The following is a 23786-nucleotide window of genomic DNA, read 5'->3' as shown; positions in this document are numbered from 1 at the left end:
GAAGACCATTATACTGCTTTGATGCAACTGACAGATACAAAATACAAAAATGTGGGTACATTATATTACATAGTATCACTAAGTTAGTCTTCTTTAGTCTGTGAGTTCTCCAGATGTTGATCTACAAGCTTCCAGAATTCTTAATTGCTGACCATGCTGGCTGTCAATTCCTACATTCCCTTGAAGGCCACTGGTAGGGGAAAAATCAGAAATCATTTGGTAGCATCTTTCCAGAATAAAGGTATGGGTTTTCCTGAATTGTAGTTTAATTCAGCAGATACCAAACTATTTTGTTAATCTGAAAAGATGGTACCAGATTTATGATTTTTGGGTACCATAATTCTCCTTCTGCAACAAAGTTGCTCCAGATCTACATCTTCAAAACAGTTGTTCTAGACAAGGGAACACTGATAAAATCCATGGGGAACTGAATGCAGTGCTTTATTTGAAGTTACATAAGAGAACCTACTGAGATGTCATTTCAGGGTCATCACTTACAAGGTGCATATATTATTTCATGGTGTGATAACCATGGCACTTCTCTAATTCCGTTCTCATAAACTACCCTGCATGCACACATTTCAGTTTGACACTGTTGCTTTGTTCTCTGTTCTTGCTGGATTAACAAGATTTAAACATGCATTTGTAATCTTCGCAAACTCACTTGGCTGGTTGGTAGAGATGCCTTCAAATGGAGGAGGAAAAAAAAAGATGCTAAGAAAGTGACCCATATAGGAAATCCCCAAGTGCGACAAGACTTAAAAGTGCAGATTTTCCAAGCTCACACTCTCAGAGAACCCAGTAGTGCAAATGCAGCATTAAATCTGGACTGGACTTAACATGAACATATTGGAATAATTAAAGTGATCATATGAAGAAGAAAGGAAAAGTGTTCTTGGCTTCTCCTCAATCATATCAAAGAAATATAATCCAAGGACTTTCATACAAATAAAAGATCAAGAACCTTTGAAGATCAATAAACAACTAATCACTGCTCCTGCAAGGACAAACTGAACCATTCATCATTTGCAAAGGGAACACATTTTTGATTTTTTTCAATCTGCAAACCCACATATTTAGTTAAACACATTTTTGCTTTAGTTAGCACTTATGCTGTCTCCTGAGGTGTGGGGGATAAGTATCAAAGCATAGATAAAGCATGCATCTTCTTCCTATGCTGCAGTCCAAACAAAAGTAATCTTGCTAGAACTATCCAAGCCTTTTGCCTAAGCAGTTGCAGAAAACTTTTCTCCACCAATTTTCATTTTAACAGATTACAGTAGTTATGTTTTCCCGAAAGATTAAACAAGCTTCTAGTTTTCAAAAGCTGCAGATTATGATGTTTGCTGATACTTGCATATGATCATAAGAAGCACCACCTTAAATTTCCTGACATGGGAAAGGGAGAAAATGCCAATTAAATTAGATTTGTTGTCAAAACTAGCATATTTATAAGCCCTTGTTAAAATAGTTCTCAATACTGAGGACAAGTTATCAACAGTAGAATCAATTGTTGTAGTCTTAATTTGCATCAAACGGTGTCATAATGTATTAGTGCCAATTTACACAATTATAGCTGAAATGCCCATTATTAATTTTCTTTCCTAAAATAAGTAAATTTCTGTCCTTGATAGCTATAGAGCATTACAGAAAGGCAGAATATTGGATTTGCAGTTCTATGGCAGAAACCTGAAACTCATCCCATTAAAGGCTCTTACTCCATTAAGCCTTTTTTGCAATGCAAGTCTTCCATTGATGAAATAGCTGCCTGGCTACAGCTAACTACAATTCTTTTAATGACAATTTATAGGATAATTAGTTATACACTTGCTTCAATGGTGGGTTCCTTCCGGTTCTGGTAGCGGTGACGATATGACATCACTGAACTGGTTCTGCCCCCCCCCATTATTCTTACCTTTTATTTGGCCCCACCCCCAATCTATTGCTGCCTCCTGAGACCCAGCTGATCGGCTAGAGGGGAAAAAACTGTTTAAACTCTTGCCATGGGGCTTCAAAGGGCTGCCCTACAGCTGATCAGTGTTAAAAGAAAACGAATGAGTAGACCAGTGCCTGCAAAAATAAATGGGTAGACCAGTACAGCTCTGCAAGCAGTTAAAAGTCTGGTAGACCAGTACCTCTGCTAAATCCTAAAGAATTGTCACATGACCATCAAGCCGCACCCACAAAATAAGCCACACCCACAGAACCGGTAGTAAAAAAATTTAGAACCCACCCCTGATTTGCTTCTATTGCTTTGACCAGCTTTTTACAGTAGTTCTGATTGAGGATTACAGACTGTGAGTGACATTTCTGGACTTTAAAAGAAGCACACTAGCTTTAAGAGAAGTACAATTCAACATGCATACTGAATGGGCAGCAACTTTGCTTCTGTGAGCAATTAAGATACAGTCCTTATGTGCAAGGACACCTTCAGAATGCTGCAAGTGCTTTCAGTTACATTGTTTGGAGATGAGTGATTTCCAATGTAGAATCAAGAGGGGTCTCTACACATCAGCTGGGACATGTCATTAATCTACAACACTGCCTTCCCTGCTTGCAGTACTGAGTCTGCAAAGTTATGGCCTGAAGAGCCCTTACCCAAGTTCATTCTACGTGGCCAGAAAGGTAGATCAGGCTGTCCTGATCTGAATAAATCAGACAACTAAGCCAGCTGGACACACTTTAAGCCAGAAGATGAGGTTTTATTGTATAAGCCAGACACATCTCAGTTTGATTTTGTTTTAAAACCAAAATAAATAAATCAGGCTGGGAGATAACGGGGAGATCCAGAACAGAACTGGCCCAGAACAGACAAACCTCCCCACTCACCAGTCTCTTAAGTTTTGGCAAAGATTAGGCACACCAACATTTTTATTTTCTTTCTCCTTTTGCAGAGCTAAAAGAGCACACACTGCACCATTGCTTGGAGTAATCATACAACCACAGCCTTGAAAGCCTAAGTATCTCAATAATAGGAATTGCTTGGAATGTGTTGTTTGCGCTAGCAAAGCAACACAGATACATATAAAGTCTTCATTAGGTAGCTCACTCTCTCTGTGTGGCTGATAGCCCACACAAAAGGTGGCATGACAGAAGCTGCCCTTTTGGGCTATGCCCAGAATTTATCCAGATGGAACCCATGTTGGATATATGGCACTGAAAGCAGCAACCAGGAATCTCTTGTTTTTTTCTGGACTGTGCATGGCCTGAAAATGATTCAGAAGTGTTCTGGAGCTGACAAGAATACAGCTCTTCTCTGCTATTCCTTAACCTAGCCTATCTTTTTTTTCAAGGATCTATGCAAGCTGGAAAAAAGAGCACTCAACTCACTGAGGATAATCTTCCTCTTAAAGAAGTCACATCTTTGTCTCAAGCTTGTATGTGGAAGCATGAAAAAGACAGGAGGGCTTAACAAACAGCAGCAAGATACTGGGCTTGTGCGAGATCTGAAGCATTTTTTGCAAATGATTTTCAAGACATGCACAGTCTTTGTGTATGCGTGTATTGCTGGAGGTATGGAACGCTGATGTAGCAGAGGACCTCAGGAGGTCAAAGCAGAACACAGATAGAATGAAAAATTAAAACAAATGTCAAGTCCAGAGCGGGCACTACTGGATACAGGAGAACATCTTTGGCTAAGAATGTCTTCTGCTGTTGTCCTCAGCCAAAGCAGTGAGGTACATTTTATTGTAGGCCAACAACAGTTACCTAGAAGCCACCTTCAGTTCCTGAATGGGTAAAAGGTGCGCAGCAGCAGTCCCTGCCACAAAGGATATGTGTGCTTATGTTGCCCAGTGATGTTTCTTGAGCTCTGGACTTTAGGTGAATGAGAGGAAATACTAGCACAAGTAAAGACAATCTAAATGTTCCATTGTGTGCTTCAATTAAGTAGAATTTTTAGGTTTAGGTGGAATCTCTTCAATGCTCTTAGAAGGCCACTACCTTGAGAATCTTGTTTTAGATAGAAAAGTATGTGCTGAAAAGCCAAGGAAACTCAGCGCCTGAGAAACCTCCAAAAGACATAAGACAGGGATCAATCAAACTGGGGACACTCACAGAATGGATGTTGGGAACTACTTCCCAACTTCTTTAAGCTCTCAAGTGTACCTGATTTCACCCATCAGAAATGTAAGACAATATGAGTTGTTTCCCCAAGCAGAAGGGCACACTATCTAACCTCTGCTTACAGTTTATGCCCATAATACTTAAAGTACCTTAAGTATAAATATGTCAGCAAATAACGTGTGTATGTGTATTGACCCATGTATCCATATGCACAGAAAACCTTGTGCATACTAGAAACCATGGCTGAAAAATTGTGACTATATGTCAATGGCATGACACAAATTATGATCCAACTTTGTTCAAATTAAAGAATTATACAGGCCAAAAATGGATTTTCAGACTTTTAAAATTTGTCATTCCCATATACACAAGTACTTCTTAAAATATTGTTAAACCCCTAAGTAAATGCTGTGAAAGAATTATATCTTCTAAATTAAATGAGTGTAAAACAAAGGTTACACACTTTTGCCTAAAATTCAGGGGGAAATGGGTACTATGAATATTAGAGGTGGGGAAAGATTTCTGCTCAAGAGACAGAGCAGAATCTCTAATGAAGCAACTTTTACTAGTGTATAGAATGACAAAGCAAAGAGAGAGCTAAGTTTCTTAGCAGCGACATGAGAACCCGATGAATTTTCAGAATTTTTAGGTGTGTTCATTTCTAGATACAGAGTCAGAGCCAAAAGCTAGGTGAAGCTGAAGGTCCATATAGTTATGGTTATGGTGACTATGTAAAAAAAGATGTGTTAGATGCTAAGATTCAAACAGGCCTTCATCCAGTATGTAATTTGAATTAGTAAGAGTTAGTTTGATAAAACAAGCACCTGAGTCCGTGCCTTGCAGATTTATCTTGCTTCCTTCATGAAAAGAAACAAGATTTCCATAAAATATCCTCAAAGAGGTACACCTAGTGAAGACAATGCTAATTGTTAAACAACAGCAGTTAAACAGTGTGAGCCCAGGATTTTCAGTGTCAGAGATATAAGATATTGTTGAACGGTGATATTGTCACTGAATTCAAGTGCAATACCAGATCACATGCACCTTGAGTAGTGCAACGGGGGATAAAAGTAATAATTTGTCAAAAAGCAGTGCCAACTCCAGATTAATTTTGGGATTAAAGTCAAGAATCAGGCATTAACTAGAAACCATTCACTACAGAGGTTCCTTTGGAAGGCCAATATTAGTCCCTTCAAAGCTCTCATCCTGGAGCAGTGGAGCAAGGTAAGCCCCAGGGGTTTGTGCAGGAGTGAACCCACACTGCTCCAGAAGATCTGAGCTGCAGCAACCCTCAGAAACCCTAACACAAATATTCAGACAGGAATTGTTTTGATGGGGCACTTCTTTTAACAGCAGGAAGAGGTTAATAACAAGCTCCTTAAATTAGTTTACAAGGTCTATAGTTAAAGACACAGAAAGGAAATGATAGATAGAAACACCACAAACACAGGGTGTTGGGACAGAACTAAGGTCCAGATGTATCTAAGACAAGTCCTTGAAAGAGTCGAGGTTGAAGGCTGTGTCCAGCAAGCGTTGCAGTTCGGTCAAATGATTCTTTTTGTTGCCTGTTGCCGGGGCAGCAGCAGGTTCTCGCCCAGCATACCTAAAGGGAGAAAAACAGACACACAATTACTTATTTGCAATTGCTGCTCTATTTCCCCCCCCTTTCATATATGACCTATCATATAGCAATATATATTAACATTTCACCTAAATTAATAAAACATATTAAAATCTACATGTTAAAAAGATCTGGGTTCAAATACCAGTATCTAGGCCATCTAACCACTGAAGTGCAGCATCATTTATATTAAAAAAAACCGTGGACTGGTATATGCCTTCAGCTTACAGCTGGTCACAATGTGATCTACAATTTGATGTGGGACCCCACAGTCACACTGAGGGGAGGATGCTAGGCCTCATTTATACAGAGAGCAGATGCCATGTGAGATGCAAATCCTATTTAGGACTATCCACTGCTGACGTGGTAGTTCAAAACCTGGCATCTTTTTTGTGGGATCATTTGTCTTCCTATGTCTGGGTGTTCAGCGACTCATTTGGCTTTCCATTGGGAATCAATGTTAAGTCGTGCTTAAATTGTTAAATTTTACTGGCATGTACAGGATTTGAGGGATTGTTGGTGCCCAAAAATAACGGCTGTGCTACTGAGTCCTTCTGTGTCAGCATGTTGCTTCTTTTCCTCTTTTCTTAGAACAGACCACTCCTGTGCTCTCACTGGGATCGGACTGATTGCGCCAGAGGAACTATATAAACCTATCCCTCTATCAGAGTAGCCGAAGAAGCCCCTTACCACACTGGCTTTGCACGGTCAATGGTTGTGCGGAGTCTAGGCTTCACGTAATCATAATATCCTTGGTTTTTGTGCTCTTCTTGACACCAAGCTAGGTCTGCATTGGGGTATTTATGGAATTCCTTCAGCAGGAGGTCAAAAGGGAATGGTGACAGCTAGAAAGAAAAGGCCTCGTGTTTATTATGAACGATTTTCAGCCTTCTATCTTTATAAACAAATTGCAGTAGGAAAATTTAAAAAAAAGGTCAGTCTGATTCACAAGCTCCACAGGGAAATGGAAAAACAAGTATTTAATCCATAGGATACTTATAGAGTTAAAAAAGAAGAAAAAAGGGACTGAGTAATATAGCAGAAATTTAAGAAGTTGTTAAGGCCAATAAAGGACTTTCATTTAGTAATAAATTGGGCCTAATCCAAATATTCTGCAGGCAAAGTCAGATCACTCATACTTTAACCTCCCTCTAGGCTCACTTGCTAGGAGGAAGAAGAGAAAATTCATAAGGCCTGTTCAGATATTTGCTGGACAAGCCTTTTAGGATTCTTTTCAGAACCAGACGTCTGTCAGAAACCTGCAAAGTGTTGCAGAAAACCTGACTCTACTTCAGAACTGTAGTCCACCAAACAAAGCTAGAGGACTAGAACATGCTTGATAGTTAAATTTTACTTTTGCCAGTGGAAGACTTAGTCATTTGGAGTACCAGTGTGGAATTCTTTAGCTTCCTGTTTGTAAAATTCTATTGAGCTTCAAAATACTTATTGTTCAAAGCTCAAAAAGCACGCAGGAGTCTTACTTCTGTAACTCAACAATACCATTCCCACAAAAGCCCTACCTGCTCTACCCTTGTGATGGCCACATCTGCTTCCATATTCCGTGTCTTCCGTTCTCGAATAAGTTCATAATAAAGTTTACCAGTGCAGAAGAGAACTCGTTTGACTTGTTCTGGATTCTGTGCTACCAGACTAGTGTCTGGGATGACACGTTGGAAATGGGTGCCTGGAAAGCAGTGGAAGTTATTACTTTTTGTTATACATCAGTGTACATAGTAAAATCTGCTCCAAGGAGTTTATAAAATAGTTTATAAAAAAGAGGAAGGGGACAAATATGAGGAAGTTTATAAAGGGCAGAATTAATAGCAGGGTATTTTTTCCATAAAGACCTGATTTTGTTGACAGAAGCCACACATGATGCCATGCAGTTTTTTAAAATATCAAGATTAATTGTAATTGTTGGGGTACTATGGCTCCTACTTCGAAGCTTTTGTCAAGTACAAGTAGCAATGGAGCACTACTCCCTGCTCATGACTTTCTTCACAGGAAACTCCAAGTCAAAAGCAAAGTGCTGTGCTGCCCCTTGGAGGAACATCACAAAATTCATGACCTTAAACCAATATCTCAAGGCCTGAGTCAGAGACAAATGATAGCTCCAAATATTTTGTTACATATGAGCTCTTCCTCTGGGTATCATTTAGCGATGGTGATTATTTTTCCTAGCAGAGAAGACCCAGACATCCAAAACAGACTCTGCTCCTATGAAGGGTAACAGAACTTTAGGAAGGCTGGCAGGCAGAGTTGTCTTTGTGGCCTTGTGTTGAACTTCAAGAATTTCCTTGCCTAATTGTTCAGTCACATCTTCCCTTCTACCAAAGAAGACATTCCTCCCTAGCCCTGATCCCAAGTCTACTGTACCTGCCAGCATTTCATCAAAACTGGACCGAGCTTCAGGGTGACGCAACAAGGACTTTGGAGTGAAGACTATCAACTAAAGGAAGAGAGTGGAAGGGAGGGGGAGAGGGGGCCAGGGGAACATAACCCAAATTAATATTGAGGTGTAAGAACGGAACTGTTCAGAATTTAATGAAAGAACAATAATCCAAAGTTAATTATTCAAAGGTTCTGTTTTTGAACATCAACAGAACTGCACTCAGTGTTTCTAGGAGAATATTGACCAAAAAGAAGTGCCAGGCACACAACCAGATGATGTTATATACCAGGATAAAGTAATTTTTCATACTCATCAGTAAGATATTTAGCAGGAATGCAAAACAATAAAAGTGTTCTCTTTGGTAACAATATATTTACTCTGAAATGTTTGATTTCAATCATTTCTTGAATATGACTGAAATGGTGGTAAGAGTGAAATCCAAAATGTGCACTTGTTGGGATGCTATAGAGATCCTAAAATATTTGGATCTGTGGTTTAGTTTTTGGAATAGTAATATATTTGGATTAGCAAAGTAAAGAAATGCTCTGAAGTAAGAAAGCCTCAAGGAGGTAAGAGTGGAAAGTATGCCAGCAGATTTCATGGATTCAGTGAGTAAAGGAATCAGGCTGAGATGGCTTTAAAATGCAGTCATGGAGGATTAATCTAGCAGCAGCTCTGGGGGCTCTGCAGGCTTCCCATCTTCAGAAGCTGTAAACCTGGATGCCAGGAAGGGGGTTGCTATGAGGGAGGGCCATAGTCTGAACTCTGGGTTTCTTGGCTTTCCAAAAGCACTGGGTTAAAGGCTACTGGAATCAGGATGCTGGACTGGATCCATTCTGCTAACACTGTATAGACAATCCTTGTTTAATGACTATTCATTCAGTGACTTTTCAAAGTTATGACAGTTCTCACCATTATGACTGTTGCAGTGCCCTGCAGTCATGGGATCAAAATTTGGCCCCTTGGCAGTCTGTCCACATTTACAATTACAAGGTGCACTTCAGCTCCACCCACTTGCTTACCCCTCCTCCAGCTCTGGCCTTTTGACTGCCTGCACTTTGCTACCCTTGCTGCCCTGCACCCGCATGGCCTTGCACTCCACTGCCCTTGTTGTGCCCTCCACAGCTGGTTTTGCATCTTCTTCCTTAATGAGATGCACCCAGTTTGGCCCTTCAAGAAGCAGCTGTAGGCAGCTGCTGGCACACCTCATCAGCAGCAAGTAGAAAATAATGGTGAAAATCAGCTGTGGCAAGGGAAATGCAAGTCAGTCTGGCAGAAGCAGCAGAGGGAACAGGAACAGCAGGGGCAGTGGAGTGCAGGGAGGAAGGACAGCAGGAGTGGTAGATGCAGGGTGGCAGAGGTGACAAGGTGGCAGGAATGGGGGTAGATAGGTGAATGGGGAGAGTTCAAGTGAAGGTGAGAACAGCAGGACAGGAGAAGTATGAGGTCTTGGCCTAACAAGTGCAACTGGAACTATTAAAATTGCCACCTCTAAGCAGGGAAGCCTTGATGTTTCACCTAAGGACTGCATCTCTTAACAACAGAAATTCTGATCCCAATTAGGGTTGTTAAGCAAGGACTACCTGTATCTGATACTTCCTTCATTATCTGCCACTCAGTTCAACTGCTCTGAAAAAACGTTCTTTTCATCAGCCAGAAAAGCAAGAGCATCAGAATCATTGGATTATAATATTTTATAAGAAACAATTTAAAATAATTTGCCTAAAAACTAAGATATTAATATTCAGTAGAATGTATCACCTATGACTAGCTAATCAACCTTTTCTAAGCAAAAATATGTATGTGGCATAAAGTTCAATGAGGCTTTTACTGGAAAGAGAACTCCTGGGTGGTGAACAGGGTGCTATAAAAATGCCATGGAACAGAACCAGCAGGATAGTCAGAATCTACCAAGCAAAACAGGCTCTTTGCAAATTAATCTTAGTTTATAGTTCCCCCATCCACCGGAGTGCTTTTTTTTGACTAGTGATAAGTTCAGAATTGTTTCACAATTTATCATGTGCCACTTTCTACTTTACTTCAGAGTCTAATGAAAGCTAAAAAGGCTAATATGGGAAGGAAGAATCCATGTTCCTCTTTGTACTAAGAAAGTCATTTTTCATACTGACTGGTTTCCGGAAGGGGAGAAGTATCTGCCTCCGCATAACGTGGAAAAAGTTTGCTGGAGTGGAGCAGTTTACGACAATCCAATTGCAGTCGTACAGTTGGCGCACATCAAAGTCGTCTAGTTTCTGTAGGAAAACAATGACGGAATTCAGAAAGATAGAAGAATGGCATGCATTGCCAAAGTGGTCAAAGAACCTGAAAATCAACTGTGAAATATATCTCTGGACTAGGGAAGGGGATTCCCCTTAAAAGATGAGAGGAAGCAAGACAGCTGAAACAGGGTGATGTGAAAGCCAATTATGGTAGGCCAGATATTTTGAGGAGGATTTTTTTCTTTGTAAGCATTATGTTTTATAATTCTTGCATTACCCATCTCAAACTGCTAGTAATCTTTTTAAAAAGATTGGATGTTGGATTGGAGGCTCTAATTTGCATCCTTGCTATCTCAGGTTGCCTACCCTGAAGTACAGCATTGAGGTGATTACAGAGTGTTCAGGCACTCATGGAGGAGCCATTCAGTTTACAACAGGCTGATACTGGTCTTATCCCCCCCCCGCCCCCAAATTATTCTCAGCATTCTTAGAAATGTGGCTAAGGGACATGTGGACAGAAGAAAGATGTGGCCAACATGCACTCACAGCCAACTCACCGGGAAGACATCTGGATCATCATTGCACATTTGTAAGAATCGTTCTGGTCGAGCAGAAGAATGCTCAGGGCCCTGCAAACAGATACGGGACTTTCTTGAGTAATGGCTTTTCCTTGACTAAAGAGGGCATTGAGGCAAAACTGAGCATTTCTTCTAGAAAGAGGATTGCTATAGAGCAATGGTTAAAGTAACTGGATATGAAGCAGGGAGAACCATGTTCAAGTCCTCTCTTGATAGAATAGAATAGAATAACAGAATTGGAAGGGACCTTGGAGATCTTCTAGTCCAACCCCCTGTCCAGGCAGGAAACCCTACACCACTTCAGACAAATGGTTATCCAACATCTTCTTAAAAATTTCCAGTGTTGGCGATAGTAGAATTAGCTGGAGGACTTTGGGCCAGTTATTTTTTCCCTTAACTTGCTCTATCTCGCTAGAGGTAAATGAAGAATAAGCCAATGTATGATGACTCTGAAACGCTGAACAGGTAGATATAAAAAACAATAAACAAAGCAATAAAGAAATAAATCTAAATTCCAACCCCCAAATTCTAATATCCACTATTAGGCACTTTTCCAATGTGGTATTAGAACATGTTCTAATATAGGAACAAAAGTTAATATTATTTCTCATTTTCAATTTTGTTATGCTGACCCAGGCTTTAATGCTTTTAATTATCTCAACATATGCAAGAATTTTCAATGCAGGGCAAATCTATATGTAGGATCTACCGGTAATTTAACACCGCTTAAACATAGATATTAAGTCTAAATCCATCTATCAGGCAGGTAAAAGGAGACTTATTAGAAAACAACACAAATGTTTCCTTACCATGCCCTCCATGCCATGGGGAAGAAGAAGTACAATGCCATTCTGCCTCACCCATTTGGCCTGCCCAGAGCAGATGAACTGGTCGATGATACACTGAGCTGTATTGTGGAAGTCGCCAAACTGAGCTTCCCAAACCACCAAAGCATTGGGACTGGCCATAGCAAAGCCCAGCTCAAATCCTGCATTGATAGAAAAGGAAAGCTTTTTTGGGGGGAGGAAGGTTATCAGGGAGAGATAGACTTAAAAATCAACAGTTTACATAACTCCTTTAAGATTTAGTAGAGAAAAGACATACCTAAGACTCCATATTCTGAGAGAGAACTATTGCAGACAGTGTAAGGAGCTTGATTTGGCCATAGATGATTCATGGGAATACAGGTTCTCTTGTCAACATTCTGATCATGCAAGACATGATGCCGATGGCTGGAGAAGAATACAAGTGAACATTTTATTTAAATCTCTGGCAGAAAAGTACTCCTCCAAATCACGGGCCTCATGCTATACAGCTTTCATAGACTTCAAAGCAGCTTTGAATCTGATTTCTAGGCCAAACTTGTAGTGCAAATTGCAAAACTCTTCTGTAGACAGAAGTCTGCGCCTACTAATCTATACTGCAATCTCTATAATAAAAGTCCCATAAAAGTTAAATAAAGCTCCAAAGTGAGTCAGAGGACATACCCCATTGTTATTTAATTATTATATTAATGCACTAGTTGCCATGATCAATTACTTCTCTCATCATTCACCAAAACTAGCCAAGAAACATATTTCAATTCCATTATATGCAGATAATGTCGCATTAATTTCCCTGACAGGCCTATGATGGGTTTGGGCCAATTATTTCCAGTTTTGGCTCTGGAAATGAACTACAAAAAGACCAAAGTGGAGGTCTTTGCAAAATGCCATCATATTTGGATTCTAAGTAATCATTCTATTGAGCGGACTAAATTGTTAAAATATATAGGCATAGTTTTCCATGCCACAATCTCAAGCACAAAGCACAGAGAATATGTACTACAAAATGCTCAGTCAGCCACAGCCACTTTGCAATCATTTTCTATACTAAAGGGGCCTGATTCATGCCACCTGCATGCCAAGTGTACTCAGTTAAATATGAAACGCCGTTGATCCTCTAAAAAGAGTTATACTCCAATTTCTTAGGAACATATTTCAAGTTCACTGCTGGGTCTCAAACACGTCTGCAATGAGGATTGAGATTACTACTTGGTTACACCTTCATGTATTGGATCAAAGTATACTTTGCCCTTGTAGGTCTGATATCTTGGATTCTTATTGGCAACCTTTTGTCATTCCTAAAGCAATAGGAAAAAAATGGTGCTTCTGGATTTTTATTAACCCAACTTTGTACATTTGGATACTGATATCCACTTAGACCCATCATGTTTCTTCAAATATACTATATTCCTGACCAATTTGTCACTCTCCTTAGATCAACTAGATACCTAAATCAAATTTCATTTCCTAAATGTAGGATAACATTTACATTGACTTGATTTGATGTGCCACTAAAATACAAAGATACATCTCTGGCTGCTCACTATTATGGCCTAAGCTGAAGATAATGCTATCTTGACATTTTGCATTTGCCCCCAAATGTTATGGATTTTCACTAAAGTCCTGTATTGGTTAAAGAAAGACTGCCCATGTAAAAGCAACACACTTTACCTGAATGTTCCTCTTTCAACATCTTGTCCACTCAGCCGAATATGGATTCCTTCTTTAAGAAGAGAGCCAAATGCCATATACTCTGCTAAGGCCCAGTCTACAGTCCTATTGGCAACCATCTCTCCTCGTGTTTTTAGAATCCTGCTTAAACCTTTAGAGAAAAATAATAATCAATCTGTTTGAAAACTTTATGATAGCATTTTCCAAAATGTATAGATGCCTTTACAGATGCTTTGAAAGTCTGTTGCTTTGGGTAGCAAACAGTGAAGAATATTGTGTCATAGATCACTTCCATAACCTGAGTACCCTTCAGATGTACTGTACTTTTCGGAGTATAAGACGCACTTCCGCCCTCTAAAAGTGGGTGAAAATTGTGGTGCGTCTTATACACTGAATGTTGCCAAAGCCCCGCCCACCCCCACCCTTTGGCTGTTTTCGGCGCGTTGCATTTTCAGCCTCTGCACACCCTGTTTTTGGCCTCTATGCATCGCATTTTTGGCTGGTTCCAGGAGGCGGGGATCAGCGGTGGTGAATGGGTTGTGCTGAATTGGCGGCGGCAGTGGTGAATGGGTGCCGGCAAACAGGCGCCGGCGAACGGGCTGGTGATGAATAGGCTGCGGCAATTGGGCCACGGTGGTGCCAAACAGGCCGCAGCGAATGGGCCGCGCCGAAGGCAAACAGGCCGCGGCAAACCTGTGGCAGCATATGGGCTGCACCAAACGGGCCATGGCGACGGCAAATGGGTGGCAGCAAACAGGCCATAGTGGCGAATGGGCCATAGCTAATAGGCCGCGGTGAACGGGCCAAATGAATACTGGATGGAAGCTGGGAGGCAAAGGCAGAATTTTTTTTTCTTGTTTTCCTCCCCCAAAAAGGTACTGTAGGTGCGTCTTATAGTCCAGAGCATCTTATAGTCCGAAAAATACGGTATGTACTACAATTCCAGAATCCTCAACAGTAACCATGCTGGTTGTGGAATTTTAGGAGCTGAAATTCACATGCCTGGAGGGTGCTCAGGTAAGGCTGTTATAAATCAAAAGCATAAGCATAAAATGTAGAAAAAGAGCAAAGACTAAATCTGAAAGATTAAGCTCTGAAGCAGAGTCTATTTTCATCTTAATTTTCTGACAGCTTGGATTGGCTATGAAGTAGGCCCAAATGTACTACGATATATAATACATGGAATCTTGTTAACTATCATTAAAACATCCAAAACAGAAGCAAAGTACTGATTGGTCCCTCAATTCTGAACATATATCTAAGAGACGCTTCAAGGAAACTTTGCAAAAGACTCCTCCGTGCAAGTAAGACATTGCATTTTCTAATAAAATCATTAAAAAGTAAAGGGGGGAAAAATATAGAAAACCATACCCCCATGAATGGTAAAATTTTCAACAGGAACTGAGCTGGCCACCTTTCCAATATGGACCAAATCTTCTTCAGTCAAGCCGGTAGAAGGACAAGTCATGCTCCGAGGTTGGCCATCCAGAGTGAAGAAACCTGGACATTTAAAGAGGCAAGGAAGACATTCACAGGAGGAACAAGCTCTAGCTAGAACAATTTCTTTAAAAAGATGCTCCTCACTGCCAAATTTCTTTTGAGAAGGTATTTGGCAAATAAACTCTGTCCAATTAAACTACTGGATCATCCTGTCAGAGCATCTGGGAGAAGAACAAAAATTCTTCATCAAGTGCCTCTTAGTTTAATGCAAGCATAGTCTGTTTATTAATAATGCTGACTACCTCTTATGATCTTTGTACGGAATTTTCAGAACTTGGAGTTCTAGGCAAGGACAACTCATGTTTGTGCCAGAAACTGCAAGTGCAAACTATTGGCCAAGTACTATTTTTTCTCCATGGCCATTAGCAAGTAGACAGTAACTTACCAGGCCATGGAGAGTCTAACCAATGCTTGATGTGAAGGATTTTTTCATCCTTGGATCTGGCATGAGCCTCTTCACAGATTTTGTCATACTTGGAAATTTCCTCCTGGAATACAAAAGGAGCATAATGTAGAGGTGACTCCAAGGACAAATATTATCAACACTTTACTCTAAACAAATGCCTTCTCAACCAAAACTGGTAGTAGCAATCACTGTAATTTATCTACCGGGCTGGGAATATCAATTTCTGCTTTGTCTATAATAAAGTCAGAGCTTCTGCTGGGGCAAATATGTCCCTATTTATGAAAAGTTGTTTCCAAAGCCAGCAGAGTTGGCTTTCTGAAAGGAAGATATACACATATAAATATAATCATATAACAAGCCAGTTAATATACACAATGGCACATATCAAGTTAAACATGTTTCAATAAACTACACAATATCAGAGAAATGTTATCAGTTGCCATATAAACATAAGAGATTATTTTACTAATCCTGGCTGTGCACAATGTTCCTGTATGGTGTCATGTATAACATCATTTATAAAATGCCAAAAGTCTCTGAAATTATGAAATGCTTGGTACCACAATGGGATGAGGAATATTAAGATATCTAAGCATGGCTGGGCTACAGAATGATTGTTAAGCCATAAATGAAAGTACCTCATATTCTGGTTGATTTACTACTCCTTGTGAAATCAGTGTCTCAGCATACTTCTGTAGCACAGCTTTCTGTTTTCGGATCTGCTTGTACATCAATGGCTGAGTGAACATTGGCTCGTCCATTTCATTATGCCCATTTCGTCTGTAGCACACCTAGCATATTTGAAAGGAAGAAAAATCCTACATATTTATTTTTGACCTAAACAATTCATCTTTCCAAATTAAAAAGAAAGTTTTCAAACTCAGTAATTAGAGGGTAATGCTTGATTGAGAACAAGCATGGGTGTTAAGCGATGGCAAATGAACAGAAACAAGATTCCCTGGAATGTTATCAGAAAAGAAAAAATGTTCCAGCTTTGGAAATTTTTACATTCAACTTAAACTTCTCTTTCCACCATTCCACTAAACGCTTTGAAAATGATCCTCAAAGGAGAAGTGGATATGGCAAGCTATTATTTATTTACTAATATAAATACCATTGACTTATACAAACTTCCAGCTCTAAACTATCCTTGTTTTCAACATGTCTATATACCATTTCAGATTCAGATTTTTGCTTTTTAAACTTAACCTCTTCCTCTTGAGCAGTGGTTCTCAACCTTCCTAAGGCCGCGACCCTTTAATACAGTTCCTCATGGTGTGGTGACCCCCAACCATAAAATTGTTCCTAAGACCATTGAAAATATGTATTTTCCGATGGTCTTAGGCGACCCCTGTGAAAGGGTCGTTCGACCCCCAAAGGGGTCCCGACCCACAGGTTGAGAACCACTGCTCTTGAGGATCTAATGAACTGCATCCAGTCACAATTTTTTTTTTAATATATAATTTTTATTAATATATTCTATACACTAATACACAAATAAAATATACAATCCTGCCACCATGGTATAATATGATTACATTGTCCATAAGTATAAAATCATTCCTTTATACATACATACATACATACATACATACATACATACATACATACAGTCACAATTTTCTTAATGTTCCTCTCAAACCATTAATTTTTCCACTGTATATTTGTTCTTCAATTCAACCCTCATGAATTTTCTCTATGTGACCAACCTGGTTTAGCATATTTCTTTTTAACTGATCTGTCACTTAGCATTCATTTAGAGGTAATTTATTCTAGAGTCCCTCTTGTCTGGTTTTGCCACAGACATTTCTCAGGTCCTACATTTCCACTCTTCTCAACTCACTTTCAATTTTCTCTTGACATGCCTCTTGACATCCCCCATTTCTAAATAATAAAGCCCATCAAAGCCCACACAGTTACAAGTAGTCCTCGACTTATGACCATAATTGAGCCCAAAAGTTCTGTTGGTAACTGAAACATTTGTTAAATGAGTTTTGCCCCATTTTACAACTTTTCTTGCCACAGTTGTTAAGTGAATAACTGCATATATTAAGTTAGTAATACGGCTTCCCCATTGATTTTGCTTGTCAGAAAGTCTCAAAAGGAATCACATGACCCAGGGACATTGCAACCATCATAAATATGAGTCAGTTGCCAATCCTCTGAATTTTGATCATGACCATGGGAATGATGCAATGGTTGTAAGTATGAAAAACGGTCACATGTCACTTTTTTCAGTGCTGTTGTAACTTTGAATGGTAACTAAATGAATTGTTGTAAATTGAGGAGTACCTGTATTTTTTTCTGCTTTTAGGAAAATAATACCCACCATCTTTCTGCTATCATTCAACATCTAAATCATTTTTAAAAATATTTCTTAAATAACCTATTATATAGCCTCAACTAAATGTATCAGTACGTCAGAAGAACCAGTACTACCTACCAGATCCACAACTACATCTTTGTGGAAAGTACTTCTCCATTCAGCTGCCACATTGCACACATATACCACAGCCTCTGGATCATCAGCATTGACATGGAAAATGGGTGCATTAACCACACGAGCCACATCTGTTGGGTATGGGGAAGAACGAGCCATACGAGGATCGGTAGTGAATCCAATCTGAGATGACAACAAAAGCCATTTAAAAAAAATAACTATAACAGTAATACAGACTGTATGAGGACTTAATACATCATCACTAACTCTCAAGTTTTTAGGTGATAAATGGAAAAGTTAGTTAAATATTGAAGGAACGTCTTTTGAGGAATATTCCTTCCTGAGAATGATGTGTATATACAGTATACAAATACAGAGACTTTAACATGAGGCATGGATTTTAAAAGGTAATGTCTCCAATCCTGGTTCTGCCAAGAATAGTCAAAAGATGAAAACAACACTCAGGGTGAGTCAGAGGAGTTAAGAGATGTATACTGTGAAAAGTAATTTTGCTGACAATTCTAAAAACCATTCTTTCTGGAAAAGGAAAAAAATTAAACTAGCCTTAATTACATAATTAACATTAATAATTTTTTTCCTCACGATATCCAGGATCCTTTTCTGTTTGGTGAGTCAAAGCTAATCCAGCAATGTTCTATCTTTTGTTTCATTTGTTGCTAGTTTTATACTTGTAGTCTCCTAAGACTTGCAATTTGGCATTTGCACTTCCGTTTGGACAACTTCTTTCTGATTCAAATAGTAGTGAATGTCCTAGAACCCTAAAGCTGTTCTTTCCTATAATCTTCCCAGAAGGCAATAAGTTAAAAGAGAGAAGCCCAAGGCCACTGCTTTCCTGTTCCAAAAGGCTTTTCACCTAGAGCAGTGATGGCGAACCTTTTGCGCATTGTGTGTTAAAAGTCTGCATGCGCGAGCATTGTCGCGCTCCCGCGTGCCGGCACTCATAATGCAATGCACACCCCCATTTACGCATGCACGCATGCCCTCCATGCTCCTCCTGAGCATGTGTCCCGCACTGTGCACGCATGTCCCCGAACGTGCCCCCCCCACTTTTCCCAAGAGGGCTGGTGTTCCTCTTACCAGAGGACAGCTAGGTACTAGCCCGTTCCCTGGCGAGACAGCCGTTCCCCAGCCAGAGCATGGTGCTGCCAAGATGGCAGGGCCAAGAGTGCTGCCGGGGAAGCTCTGAATGTGTGGTTTGCTTGGGCTCCTTCCCGCTGGGAGCCGTCATTCCCTGGCTGATGACTGCTCTCTCGGCCCCGCTGGGGAAGCTCAGAATGCGCGGCTTGCCTAGGTTCTTCCCTGCTGGGAGCCGCAGGCTGAGCAGGTGCAGCTGGCGGGGCTTTGATGGACCAGTAGCCGGTGAGCTCCAAACACACAGCTTGCCTGGGCTCCTTCCCCCTGGGAGCCGCCGTTCCCTGGCTCAGCGCGGCACCCCCACCCGACCCCCATCACTGCGCTGCCTGCGGTTGGGCCCATCACCCGACCCCGTCACACGTGTGGTTGCGCCGCCAGCTGAGCCAATGCTGGGGAAGGAGCAGCAGGTGGGGCAGCCAGCTGCCCAGCCAGCAAATGCTGCCCCAGGCACCTGAGCCGACTGGTCGCTCTTGCCCTTCCCCCTGCAGCCTCCGGCTCCCAGCAGGGAGGAGCCCTAGCAAGCCACGTGTTTAGAGCTTCCCTGTTGGGGCCGAGAGCACTTCTGCAGAGGGCGCCTGCTTCCAAGGGAACGGCTTGGCTACTTCGAAGCGAGCGGCCAGGAAGCTTCCTCGCCGAGAGACAGGCAAACAGATGCTGCTCTTGTAGTGGGGAGTGGCACCAGACATCTCCCTTTCCCCCTGGCTGATTCCGATCCCGGCTCTGCCACTCCTCAGCCTCTTTCAGAGAGTTTGCTGCTCTCTGCAGCTCAGCACTGTTTTCAATCGGTGACTGAGGCAAGAGTGCGCGCAGCATCCATCTGCCTGTCTCTCAGCAAGGAAGCTTCCCGGCCGCTCGCTTCAAAGTAGCCGAGCTGTTCCCTTGGAAGCAGGTGCACCCGGGGCTCATGATTAGTGGCCTCCACATGGTGCTTTCGGCCACCTCTCCCCGGAGCCCCGAGGCATAGCAGGTGCCTGCTCCTCCCTCTCTGTCTCCCGCCTGCCCTCAGCCCTGCACTGAAGTTTGAGAAGCATCGGAGAAAGTTTGTGTGAGGCGCTCAGGGCAGGAAAGCAAGTCACCGCTGTCGCTAGCATCATGGTGAGCAGGCCGGCCGGGTTGGAGGATGCCGCCCAACCAGCTCCCTGCTCCTTCAACAGCTCACTTCTTCCCTGGAGAAGGGATGGCAGCATACAGTGGAAGTGCTCTCAGCCCCAACAGAAAAGCTCTGAACGTGCGTCTTGCTTGGGCTCCTCCCTGCTGGGAGCCCCAGGCTGCAGGAGGAAGGACAAGAGCGACCGGACAGCTCAGGTGCCCGAGGTGTCCGGTTTGGCGTGGCGACGAGACAGTCGGGGAAATAGCGGGCTCTGATGAGCCCCACGAAAACCCCGGCTGCCAAACCGCTGCTGATGGGTCTTCGGACCGGAACCATCCTGCAGGGACAGGGAAGAAAGAGGGGCGCCTCGGACGACTGAGAGGAATAGGCAAGTTCCTCAGAGGGAACCCTCTGTGAGTTGGCGGCGGGGGGCGGCAGCCATGGCGGCTGCCACAAAGCTGGGACAACCGGGCTAAGAAAAGTGCTGGAGGAAAGCTGAGTAAAATGGAGCTCTTTGAAGCCAGGTGAGTGACAATAACCCAGGCTTGCAACAACATTTGGAGCAATATTAATATTTAGAAGATCCCTAGCCTAAAACAGTGGCTATGCAGCCAAGGGGTTTGGAAAATTTTTTAAACTGCAACCTTAAAGAGACAAAGACCCGAGAAACAACTAATTTTGGAGCAGAACTAAGGGAATTAATTATGGAGATATGGTAAAAAGATTAAACATTTAAAACTTGAATCAGATTTAAAAAAAGAAAAGAAAAAAAGGTTTGTTACTTTTTAAATTAAAAGAAGAAGAAATAAATTGGATAGTTATATAATAGCAAAATGGAGTCTTGCATGACTAATGGAAAATGTGGATTATAAAGAGACACTATCTGGCCTAAAGAGGAACTTTGTAATTTAGCTTTGTTATGGGAAACTTTGACCTTTACAGATAAAAGTTACTGGATTTTGTGGAGGAGGATTTTTTCTCTGTCTGCAGGCAGCTTTTGGTGAAAAGAAAAAGAAAAGGAATCTACAACGGAACTGCTACAGTTGAAATAATAATGATTCAAATACTGGTGCAGGAACAGAAGGAGGATTAAGCCCAGGCTCAAAAGAGATTTGATACATTATATCCGGAATAAAAATAAGAAAGAGAATTAACCTGATTTATGGAGAACAAAATTAAAAACTTGGAAAATGGAAGGAAATATACATTTGCAGGCGAGGAAATGAAGATAATGTGATCAAAAATAAAATAAAGTAAAAGTGGATTGTAATAATAAAAGGGAGGTTTTTATAGAAATTAAGAATGTTAAAAGGAATTAATAAATATATGTAAAGGTATGTTTGAAGCAAGAATTATGTTTTAATGTTAAAATGTAAGAAAAAGAATAAGGATAAATATGATTAAATGAAAATGTTAAAAGGAATTCATAAATACATCTAAAGATATGTTTTGAGTAAGAACCATGTCTCAATGTTAAAATGTGATGAAATGTTATGAAAAAGGATAAAGATAAATATGATTAAGTGAAAATAAACAATGCATAGATGGATGGAAACAACAAAGAAAGGTTAAGTAGGGATCAATAGTTAAACCAACTATGAATATGCTGTGTTTAACAGTCAAAAAGTAAAAATAGATATGCTGTGTAACAGCCAGAAAACAAAAATGAATATGCTGTCTTGAACAGTCAAACAAAATGGATATGCTGTGTAATAGCCAAAACAAAACTGAATATGCCGGGTAACGGCCAAAAAATAAAATGAATATGCCAAAATTAAAATGGTTACGCTGCGTTTAACAGCCAAGAAATAAAAATGATTGATTTAACAACAAAAGTAAAGATAAAAATGCTGGTTTTTCTTAGTAAAATATAAAATGAGGTGGGATAATTAAAGTGAGGTGTATGTTAAGAGTGATAGTTAAAATAAAATGAATTAAGTTAGGTTTAATAATAGTAATAAAGAGTATACATTTTGAGTTTAATAGTAAAAATAAAATGAGGATGTTGAAATTAAATACTTTAAGAATGTTTATCATAATTGTATGACTTATATTGTTAAAATACATCCATCTAAGCAAATGAAAGAAAAAAAATGGAATTATAATTGGTTAGGAGTTAAGATTTAAGTAACGGGTTTTGGGGGATAATGGGATAATAGTTAAATAGACAGATCTGAGGGAAATATTTGTGTAAAATATTAAGTTGTGTTAATTGAAAATTAAGATTTGGTAGTGATTGGTATTAATTTGTGACCAGATTGCTAGCTGGGCGGCTGGCTGCCCCGCCCGCTGCTCCTTCCCTGGCGTTGGCTCGACCAGCGGCGCAGCAGCAGGCGTGATGGGGGTTGGGTGATGGGCCCAACCGCAGGCAACACAGTGGTGGGGGTCGGGTGGGGGTGCTGCGCCGAGCCAGGGAACGGCGGCTCCCAGGGGGAAGGAGCCCAGGCAAGCCACGCGTTCAGAGCTTCCCCAGTGGGGCTGAGAGAGCGGCCATCAGCCAGGGAATGGCGGCTCCCAGTGGGGAGACCAGGCCACAGGGTCATCTGCGCAGGCAGCCCACCACCATCACCCCTCCTTCACCGGCTGCTGGTCCAGACTGCCTGAGGCCGCGCGAGAAGCCCGCACGGGCAGGGAGGGAGGGAAGCCCTGGCTTACCTTGCTCTGCTCCCTTTGGAGCAACCACCAGGATCCCCTCTCTGCATCTTTTGGTACGTGTGCCTGTTGGTGTTTGTGCATGCATTCGCGCCAGAAACCAGACCAGCTGACTGGTGAGCATGCGCACTCTGGAAACAGGAAGATCATCTTCCTGGAGCGCACATGCACAATGGGCAGCTGCTCTTCCGGTTTCCGGCCTGCCGGTGTGCATGAAACCCAGCTGGCTGGCACACCGGAACCCGGAGGGGCAATGGGAGATGGCTCCGTGTGCTCAGAGAAATGGCTCTGTGTGCCACTTCCGGCACACATGCCATAGGTTCGCCAACACGGACCTAGAGGAATAAACAGAGCTATCAAGATAGAACTGAAGGAAAATTTCTCAAGGACTACTATGCAAAGGCACATTATAACAATGAGGGTCTCACCAAGGAAAGATAAAAAAGGAATAATAATTGCAGTACAAGATGTAAGACCTTTATTTTATACCTAAGTTTCAGATGGGGTGGTTGTTAATTGGTACAAACAGCAGTATTATCTCTATTACATAAGTTCCATCCCCTCAAATTGCTCTGACAACAAACTAAATTGTCCCTTTCAAGAGGTTTTATCACCCATTAATATCATCATATTAATATCATCATGAATGTAGCATAACGTAGAAATTGATCCCTCAGTTTCATAATCACTGGTATTAAGTTTCCCTAACCATCAGGAAATCAGTTTTCATCTGACAAGTTTAACACTGAGTTGAATTTGCTTCAGTTTTTATTCTCGATCAACTCGTCGATCCCTTCAAAGTAAATAAACTTAACCAAAACTCTACCTTTAAAGTTCAACTAAGAATACAAACAATAACACAGTTCCTAACCTGTTGCTTGTTCTTGGTAAAATTTAAGTTAGAGAATCTAATATGGTAACAAAAGAACACGTATTTTACCTGATTGTTCACCACCACATGAACTGTCCCATATGTTGTATAGGAAGGCAGGTCACTCAAATGGAAAGTCTCGTAAACAATCCCTTGACCAGCAAAAGCAGCATCTCCATGCAGAAGGATTGACATCACCTTTTCAGATCAGAACATATTAAAGACGTGTTAAATACGGTAACTTTGGAGAATTAGGTGTCAAAGTGGCTGAAAAACGAAGCACCCACAACAGTGTCACTATA

At 41.1% G+C, this 23786-nt stretch overlaps 1 protein-coding gene across 2 annotated transcripts in view; it reads right to left on the bottom strand.

The window, feature by feature from the left end:
- Window positions 1-2676: 2676 nt before the first annotated feature.
- Window positions 2677-23786, bottom strand: part of OGDH (oxoglutarate dehydrogenase) — a 58407-nt gene continuing 37297 nt past the window's right edge. For both annotated transcript variants that reach the window (XM_070952523.1, XM_070952522.1), the window contains 14 exons: window positions 23554-23682; window positions 17720-17899; window positions 15915-16067; window positions 15256-15358; window positions 14742-14870; window positions 13371-13521; window positions 11980-12107; window positions 11685-11863; window positions 10855-10926; window positions 10208-10330; window positions 8063-8135; window positions 7207-7370; window positions 6377-6531; window positions 2677-5668 (listed from right to left, as the gene is read on the bottom strand). In XM_070952523.1, coding sequence (XP_070808624.1) covers window positions 5548-5668; window positions 6377-6531; window positions 7207-7370; window positions 8063-8135; window positions 10208-10330; window positions 10855-10926; window positions 11685-11863; window positions 11980-12107; window positions 13371-13521; window positions 14742-14870; window positions 15256-15358; window positions 15915-16067; window positions 17720-17899; window positions 23554-23682 — 1860 coding nt within the window. In that variant the 3' untranslated portion in view covers window positions 2677-5547. The remainder of the gene's footprint in view (window positions 5669-6376; window positions 6532-7206; window positions 7371-8062; window positions 8136-10207; window positions 10331-10854; window positions 10927-11684; window positions 11864-11979; window positions 12108-13370; window positions 13522-14741; window positions 14871-15255; window positions 15359-15914; window positions 16068-17719; window positions 17900-23553; window positions 23683-23786) is intronic.

The sequence above is a fragment of the Pituophis catenifer genome, unplaced genomic scaffold (assembly GCF_029215685.1).
Source record: "Pituophis catenifer annectens isolate HBS135680 unplaced genomic scaffold, rPitCat1.0.hap2 SCAF_12, whole genome shotgun sequence".
NCBI lineage: Eukaryota > Metazoa > Chordata > Lepidosauria > Squamata > Colubridae > Pituophis > Pituophis catenifer.
Note: the sequence above shows the minus strand (reverse complement) of the source record. Positions and strands in the feature narration are given on the sequence as shown.